General features: G+C 41.3%; 1 protein-coding gene across 1 annotated transcript; it reads right to left on the reverse strand.

Annotated features, from left to right (window-relative positions):
• Positions 1-405: 405 nt before the first annotated feature.
• Positions 406-7,194, reverse strand: LOC132778536 (mucin-21-like). Its single transcript, XM_060781577.2, has 3 exons — positions 7,109-7,194; positions 3,341-4,171; positions 406-586 (listed from the first exon to the last, which is right to left on the reverse strand). Exons 1-3 carry the CDS (start codon positions 7,161-7,163, stop codon positions 582-584), a joined length of 891 nt encoding a protein of 296 aa, XP_060637560.2. The 5' UTR covers positions 7,164-7,194; the 3' UTR covers positions 406-581.
• Between the last annotated feature and the right edge of the window lie 2,371 nt (positions 7,195-9,565).

The raw sequence follows: 9,565 nt of genomic DNA on the forward strand, positions 1-9,565 counted from the left end.
GCGTTTATGAAATGATGAAAAACAGCCTGCTTCTGAGGGTGAGATGAGTGGGATTGCAGGGTGTGTGTGGGTGTGGTATAGTTTTAAACTGTAGGTTGAAATGTCCCATGTTTTAATATTTTTGTGTTCCATGACGTAAAAGATTTAATTTGTTTTTTTTAAAGTTTTATACTCATATTTTAATGCATTTACTCAGTTTTAGATAAAACAGATTATCAATATCAACAAAGAAAACTAGAAATGATCGCAATAATTCAAGGAGTACATTTTATGTGTCTTTGAAGAGAACAAACTGCTACCAAAGTTTGAGAGGTGGAAGTGAGAATGTAATTAATACAGTAGAAATGACACAAACCATCCGTGCTTTCTGATATGTTAGAGTTTAATAAATAACAATGTGGAACAGGAAAATTAGTGTTGATTTAAATTTCACTGAACCTCTAGACATTTTAGTTTAAGCCTTGTTACTTTCGTAATTACACAGAATCTTGGTATTTCCATATATTGGGAAGCTGCTTCAGTCAAGCCAATGTCATCAGGAAGACTTCAGTGCCACTTCTCTTACTGGATTCCTTCTCTTTTTATTCTAAAAACAAACATATGAGACAAAGCTATAGAACAAGTTTACAAGTGAAGGATTACAATGGACAAGAAACTGTCCACAATTTACAAACCTCATATTAATTCAATAATTTCTCTTCAAATATTTGGCTCAGGACTAAACAGTGTTGAATTACCTATTCCAAAATAACTGGCATACTTAACATTTAGTATGATTAAGAAAATTTTACTATAATGTCTGTGAATTTGTTGGGTGAAATTTGGAGTTAGGTGATGAACTTGCAATTTCAAAAATGGCTCTATTGGATCTATGCTTTTAACACCATATTCCCTTAAATTAAATGTGGTGGAAGGGATGATGCGAGGTCGCAATTTTCATAACACTGGTGTTTTGTAGAGAATAAGTATTATTCTACTTTGTCACTGTTGTGTATTATTTGTGTTGTCATTTTTGGCAATTTTCCTGAGAATACACCCTCCCCCCTCTGGATTATCAGATGCAAAAAAATCTGTGATTCAGAAGTAAAGATTAGGGCCTTTTGGTATTTTCAAGCAGATGAAAGTAGGAAAATCTGCATAAAAATGTCTGGTTGTCTTGAATTTGCTGGAGGCACAAAAAGGGAAAAAAAGCAACATTCTTGAATATATAAAGCCCTTATCCTCAGAGTGAAGTTGGCAGCTATAACTCTAGTGTAGGTATAGTTTTTTGGGTTGCTATATTTTTTTAAGTAGTTATAGTTGGTTGTTAAAGAATTAAAGAAAGAAAGGCAATGTGATATATTACACATTGAAAAGCATCCTGAGTTTCTACACTTTTTACAATATTGCAAGGATGAGCAATTTCTGTGAGCGGAGGCTGATTTTGCTCTTACTTGGAGTGCAACACCCTCTAAATGCTCCAAAACTATACTTTACCCCAAGAGATTGGTGGATCATACATACCCAGAAGCTGGAAGAGAGGACAAGTATTGCCTTACTCAGGCCCGTAGCCGGGATTTTGTTTTGGGGAGGGGGGGGGGCTGAGTTTGGTTCGGGGGGGGGGTGAGTCTGAGTGAAAGAGGGTCTGCCCTAGCAAACCTTTTGTATCATTACCTCAATACCCCCATGCATATGGGATATATTGAATATAGTGATCAGATCATGATATGAATAAACATAACAGTTTAAATAATGTACCAGTAAGGCCTTCTCGCGGACCACCATGAGAATTTCGGGGGGGCGGGGCTGAAGGCCCCCAAGCTCCCCCCCCCCCCGGCTACATGCCTGCCCTTACTATTCATATGTATTCCGTTCCCCACATGTCCATTTTCAGGCCAATGAAGGTCTTGTTGAAACAGACCCCCCTTTTTTCTCCAAAATACTTCTGGGTTACACAGAAATTTAAAAATATGCTCCTTGTAGGCTTTCCAGGTTTCCATTTGGAGGACTATTTTTTTTTTCACAGGGGTCAGAGGTACCCTGATGTTCCTGGTGGGCTGCATCAGCCCTCAGGTCCCACTTTGCCCATCTGAGCAGCAATGCAAACAATATGTAGAAGTAGTATACAGTTAAATGTAACAAATGTAAACTATGCAGAATCTTCCTATTACAAAGGTTTGTCTTCTGCTTTGCTTTCTTAATGGGATTGCATGTTCCCAATGTACAGTTAAGCTGCTTTCATCATCAGTGATGACGGCATGGAGGCAATGCTGCTGAGCTGAATGCCCCTAAAGTTTCATTTAGGGGCTCTATATTCAATGCCCCCCTTTGCCCCTATAATTGCCTCCTCCCTCCCTCTCTTGTGGGAAGTCAGAGGAGAGAAAGAACGGACACATATAGGATTGTACCTGTTTGGGAGTCACATTACAAGGAGTGCAGGAAAGCTGAAGGACTCCCATCCCAGCCAGTTAGAATACAATTGCTGAATCAATGAAAACTTACATCAATTTTGGATTACCAGGTTCTTGCTGATTCAAAACGTTTGCCCTAGTTGGGACTAACAACTGGATTTAGGGCAAAATTTGATAATTTAGAAAAGTTCTATCCCCTATCCCATTATGACTTGTATTCTGTAGGCAATATGAAATGGTTTTTTGATGCAAATAACCATATCCTGTTGATCACATTCAGAAAATGCGTAGAAGATGACTGATAAGTTATACTTGCCACCATGAGATGCATTCTGATGATGAATCTTCATGTCATAAACAAAATTTGATAATTTACCACTGTGACCTGGGAATATTACACTGAGTTTGTGTAGCCTAGAGGTGAAAATCACTGACTCAGAGTCAGAATGGAAATACCAACTATACAGTATTTCACAGAATCTAAGGTGTTCCCCTATTTTTTTGAAGCTTCGATTTTTGAAAAACAAAGCCACAGTCATTTGGGACTAGGGCTCTTACTCCTCTATTGGAAGTAAGCCATTTTTTTTTTAAAAAAAAACAAAAACCCAGATCTTTTTGGAGCTGGATCTCCTACTCCCTCTCTCTCAGAAGTAAGTCGATTAAAGAATAAAAACCAAACTGGATCCATTGGCAATGGGTGCCCTCTTCCTCCTTTTTTAGAGGCAAGTTAATAAAAACCCAAACCAAACCCCACAAAATCTAAGGTGCCATCTATTGTAAGACACATCCCACTTTTGGAGCCCCTAAAGCAGGGGAAAAGTGCTACTCTGAATTGGTGAAGCAGTATTATTACCTCAATTCATCTGGTGAGTTGTCCTCGAGCAAAATATAGACCAGTTGTGCGGGATGTTGTTACTAACAAGGCAATAACAAAAGCATAATTAACTTACTGGACGATTCTGTTTTCTCTGTAGCTGGTTGTGAGCCTGAATTTGAACTTGTTGTTTTGGTAGCGTCTCCATGCGGTGCTTCAGTAGACTTTCCACTTGCACCATTTATGCTGAAAACTGGTTCTCCAGTTGGTTTTGTAGTTGTCGCCTCAGCTGGCCCTCCACTCGCTCCTGCTGTGGTTTCTTCAATTGATACTACGATTGCATCGCCGCTTGATTCGCCGCTTGATTCGCCGCTTGCTTCACCAGTTGCTTCTCCGCTTGCTTCTCCACTTGCTTCTCCGCTTGCTTCGCCACTCCCTTCTCCACTTGTTTCTCCACTCCCTTCTCCACTAAGTGCACTTGCATCCCCACTCGTTTCCGCACTTGTTGTTCCTCCAGTGCTGGGTTCTTTGCTTGACTCCATAGTTGATGCTGCACTTGTTACAGTACTTGATTCTGCACTTGTTGTTCCTCCACTGCTGGACTCCATAGTTGATGCTGCACTCGTCACAGTACTTGATTCTGTGCTTGGTGTTCCTCCACTGCTGGACTCCATAGTTGATGCTGCACTCGTCACAGTACTTGATTCTGTGCTTGGTGTTCCTCCACTGCTGGGTTCTGTGCTTGACTCCATAGTTGATGCTGCACTCGTTGCAGTACTTGATTCTGTACTTGGTGTTCCTCCACTGCTGGATTCTGTGCTTGACTCCATAGTTGATGCTGCACTCGTTGCAGTACTTGATTCTGCACTTGATGTTCCTCCACTGCTGGGTTGTGTGCTTGACCCAATAGTTGATGCTGCACTCGTTACAGTACTTGGTTCCTGGGTCACTGGGGCAACAAATGCCTCTGGAACGTAAAAAATAATATTGTGTGAGATACCTACTCTGATTGACTAGCAAACACTTAAATAATGTAGTGCAGTTTCTGTCCTCTTTGCTCTTCCACAAGAAATCATGTGTTTTGCCAGTGTTTCGAATTTGCAAAGCAAGCATGCCTATATAGGATCATCAAAGTGTTGATGCACATTAATCTGTTAAATTAACTTTCCATGTTTATGTATGTATATACAGAGAGAGCTAGAGAGACAGGTTGATATAAAAGAAGGCTAGACGGGCTAGTGGGAACAAAACCTTGAGAAAGAGAAGTTTGAGAGATCTGGCCTTCAGGAGCTATCAGGAAAAGTACTTAAAATGGACTATAAAAATATGATCATACTGAGCAATTATGGTTAAATCAGAAGAGTTTTTGAACCCGAGAGTTATAGAAGGGAAATACATTTGATGTAAATATACAGAAAGTGAGAGAGCATGATAATGTTTTTTGTGTGTGTCAGGAGTGACTTGAGAAACTGCAAGTCACTTCTGGTGTGAGAGAATTAGCTGTCTGCAAGGATGTTGCCCAGGGGACTCCTGGGTGTTTTGGTGTTTCAGCATCCTTGTAAGAGGCTTCTCTCATTTCCCTCATGGGGAGCTGGAGGTGACAGAGGGAGCTCATCCGCCCTCTCCAACCTCCAACCTGTCGGTCTTCAGTCCTGCTGGCACAAGAGTTTAACCCAGGGGTCCTCAAACTATGGCCCGGGGGCCGGATACGGCCCTCCAAGGTCATTTACCTGGCCCTCGCTCAGGATCAACCTAAGTCTGAAACAACTTAAAAGCAACCAACAACGACAATCCTATCTTCATCAGCCAAAAGCTGGCCCACACTTCCCACTGAAATACTAATAAGTTTGTATTTGTTAAAATTGTTCTTCAGTTTAATTATTGTATTGTTTTAAAGTGTTTTTTTGCACTACAAATAAGATATGTGCAGTGTGCATAGGAATTCATTCATATTTTTTTCAAATTATAATCTGGCCCTCCAACAGTTTGAGGGACTGTGACCTGGCCCTCAGTTTAAAAATTTGAGGACCTCTGGTTTAACTCATTGTGCCATGATAATGATAAAATGTTATAAACACTAACCTCCTAACAATCTTAATGAAAATTGTAGAACTGTTTTTGGTAGACATGACTAATAAATAATTTAACATGAAATAATCTGTTACGAAAAAAATAAGTTTAATTTCCATTGAAGAACTAGAAAAGAATATATGAAGACCAGGAGACAATGTGGGAAGACGTAAGAAGATACAACCAATGGACTTAAAATTAAAATGGTTAGAATCGTCAATATTTTATGAAATATGTGTTAGAGAGATAGAGATGAAGACTTAGTTGTAACAATAACAATTTTAAAAAGATCTCCCCATACCTCAACAATCCTCACTCTCTTTGTTTTTAATTCGTTTCATAGTAGATATTTGTTAAGATGCAACTAACCAATAATTAATCTATTATCCCCATTTTTTTCCTTCCCTTGTCCCTCACCCTCAACTTTCCTAGTAAATGTTTAATAAACATTATTTGGAAAGAAAAAAACACACAACATAGTGTAGTGCAGTTCCTGCCCTCTTTGCTCTTCCACACGAAATCATGTAGTTTACCAGTGTTTCAAATTTACAAAGCAAGCATGTCTATAGAGAATCATCAAAGTGTCTATGCACATTAATCTGTTAAATTAACTTTCCAGTCCAGGAATATAAAAATGTTAAGCTTGACAAGAATCCCACCAAGCAGTAGATATTAGTAGACTTGGAATTGGTCGGTGCACAGTATTTTTCTCATCCCTATTTTATTATAATAGCAGAAGTAGTAAAGGTTTAAAGGGAAAGGTTTTCCTGACATTAAGTTTAGCCGTGTCCGACTCTGGGGGGTGTTGTTCATCTCCATTTCTAAGACAAAGAGCCAGTGTTGTTCGTAGACACCTCCAAGCTCATGTGATCAACATGACCGCATGGAGCACCATTACTTTCTCACTGAGACGGTACCTATTGATCTACTCACATTTGCATCTTTGCAAATTACTAGAAGCTGGGCCTAACAGCAGGAGCTCACCCCACTCCCCAGATTTGAATCACCAACCTTTCAGTCAGCAAGTTCAGCAGCTCAGCAGTTCAACCCACTGTTTTACCAGGGGGCCCTTAATAAAGGTAGTAGTTGTAATAATAATAATAATAATAATAATAATGTTGCAAAGACTTTTGAATTATTTAATGAAAGCACTAAGAACAAAATCAATACTGTAAGATACCATTGGCCTATAATTTTAATCATAGGTTTGAAAATAATGAATTTCAATTTCCTCCATCACACCAACAGTTACTTCATTGGGTTGTTGTAGGTTTTTCGGGCTATATGGCCATGTTCTAGAAGCATTCTCTCCTGATGTTTTGCCTGCATCTATGTCAAGCATCCTCAGAGGTTGTGAGGTCTGTTGGAAACTGATTATGGGCCCTTCCACACAACCCTATATCCTGGTTGTGGATATCTGCTTTGCGGATATCTGCTTTGAACTGGGTTATCTGAGTCCACACTCAGACAATGTGGGATTTCCTGCCTTGATATTCTGGGATATAGGGCTGTGTGGAAGGGCCCATAATCAGTTTCCAACAGACCTCACAACCTCTGATGATGCTTGCTGTAGATGCAGGAGAAACGTCACGAGAGAATGCTTATAGAACATGGCCATATAGCCCAAAAAACCTACAACAACCCAGTGATTCCAGTCATGAAAGCCTTCAACGATACATAGTTACTTCATTTATTTAAATATTTATATATCTCTATCACAATTTTTGAAAAAAGGTTTGGCATTCAACAAATAGTAAAGTTAAGCAAAACCTATGTTAATAAAGACATCAACAAATTATATTGACCCGCACTTCCGAGAACAAATTTTACTTACCTTGTATAATCAGAAGCAGAACTAGAGCAGAGAGAGATGACATTTTCCCCAGCATTGTTCTGGTGTTAATTCTCTCAAAGGAAAAAGGAAACAGTTTGAAGTATGCTGGGGGAAAAGAGCTTTGCCTGTATTTATTGAGGGAAATCCTTAGGATCTGCCCACTCCAACAAATGCTCCACCCCTTACGTTAGGACTTGAAAATTGCCCCTGGAATGACCATTCCCCTTTGTAAAATTCCGTTTCACCATTGCAGTGTAGTATAACCTTTATACAGGAAATTTACACCTGTTTGAGAACAGGTACAGTCATGGAAAAGATCCTGGAACAATAGAGCAAAACCCCTAATGATTTGCTCCTGGCAGTGTTGGTTTCTCAAGACCTTTATTCACATTGCTTTCTGAATGAGTGTGTTCGATACTATGGATCTGGGAGCTGACATCAGAAAAAGCCTCCAGGCAGCTGGTGACAGGTGAAAGGTCAGTGTAGACTCGTTCATTTGGTCATAGTCTCACTAGAATTCAATCATTGTGTTGGCAATATGCAAAAGGAATAGAAAAAGTAGCTACGTTGCTCATGTGAGTTTTAAAAACACCATCTAGGCTTTAACTTGATTTGGACCGAGCCAAATGCTCTCAAAAGTAATTGTGGTTTCTGGGATCTTCAGAATTCTATCAAGTGGCACAAAAACTGGAAGATTGGAGAAATGGAGTGACTGTAATCCCACACTGAAAATTGGGGTTGCTGTTGTTGTTCATTCGTTCAGTCGTCTCCGACTCTTCGTGCTACTTATTTATTATTTATTTATTTAAAACACTTATATTCTGCCCTTCTCACCCCGAAGGGGACTCAGAGCGGAGCACAGCATATACATGGCAAACATTCAGTGCCTGGATACAATGCATAAACATTAAAAAACATTTATCTAAATATTAAAATACACCATTTAAATAACACAATTTAAAACCGCCCTAGCCATCCGCATCAAATCCAATTGGCCATGTCATCTTTCCCATTGTTGCTTCATTGCCCTGTCCCGAAAGCTTGGTCCCACAGCCAAATTTTTACCATCCTTCTAAAGGACAGGAGGGAGGGGGCCGACCTGATCTCACCAGGAAGGGAGTTCCATAGTCAGGGAGCAATCACCAAGAAGGCCCTGTCTCTCGTCCCCACCAATCGCGCCTGTGACAATGGCGGGACGGAAAGAAGAGCCTCCCTGGAGGATCTTAATTTCCGCGATGGTACATAGAGGGAGATGCATTTGGACAGGTAATTTGGGCCGGGGCTGTTTAGGGCTTTATAGGCCAAAGCCAGCACTTTGAATTGTGCCAGGTAGCAAACTGGCAGCCAGTGGAGCTGGCGTAACATGGGAGTTGTAGGCTCCCTGTATGTCATCCCAGTTATTAACCTGGCTGCCTCTCGGACTATTTGAAGCTTCCGAGCAGTCTTCAAAGGCAACCCCACGTAGAGTGCGTTGCAGTAGACTATTCTAGATGTAACGAGAGCGTGGACCACCGTGGCCAAGTCTGACTTCCCAAGGTGTGGGCGCAGCTGGCGCACAAGTTTCAATTGTGCGAACGCTCCCCTGGCCACTGCCGCAACCTGGGATTCCAGGCTCAGTGATGAATCCAGGAGAACTCCCAAGCTGCGAACCTGTGCCTTCAAGGGGAGTGTGACCCTGTCCAGCGCAGGTTGCGACCCTATACCCTGTTCGGCCTTGTGACTGACCAGGAGGACCTCTGTCTTGTCTGGATTCAACTTCAATTTGCTCACTTACTGAAACCACTGTGACCCTCATCCAATGACTGATCAAGATCAAACTTGGCACACAGAACCCTCATGACTCACTCTACATCCTTCTGCAGTTCGAAGGAAGATGGACCATGGATGATGGGACTTGCAGTACCGTAACTCAGTTACTGAAACCACTGCAATCCTTATCCAATGACTGATCAAGACCAAACTTCCTTAGATTAGTCACACTACAAATCTGTTTTAGAAGAGTTCCAGTGAAACCATCACAGAATGGTGCCCTATGGTAGTAAATGTTGATGTATAGGCCATCATGGTAGCCCCTTAGCCATGCCCAAGGTTATTGATAACCATACCTATGTCTGTGTATATGCATGTTATACACTTATGCAAAGAGTTTTTCTGTTATCTACATATATTTATGCCCTTCTCTCACTCCCGCCCCTGTCTCAGGTGCAATTGGTGGGGACGAGAGAGAGGGCATTCTCGGTGGTGGCCCCTCTTCGCTCGCTCCTGCCCCTGCTCAGGCGCGATTGGTGGGGACGAGGGAGGGCATTCTTGGTGGTGCCCCCCCCCCGCCTCTGCAACTCCCTCCCTTGGGAGATTAGGCAGGCACTCTCCCTAGCCACATTCTACAAGGAATTAAAGACGTGGATGTTTCGTTGTGCCTTCGACTGATGACCCCTATGACAAACTATTGTACTGTGA

This window comes from Anolis sagrei, chromosome 6 (assembly GCF_037176765.1).
Source record: "Anolis sagrei isolate rAnoSag1 chromosome 6, rAnoSag1.mat, whole genome shotgun sequence".
Taxonomy (NCBI): domain Eukaryota; kingdom Metazoa; phylum Chordata; class Lepidosauria; order Squamata; family Dactyloidae; genus Anolis; species Anolis sagrei.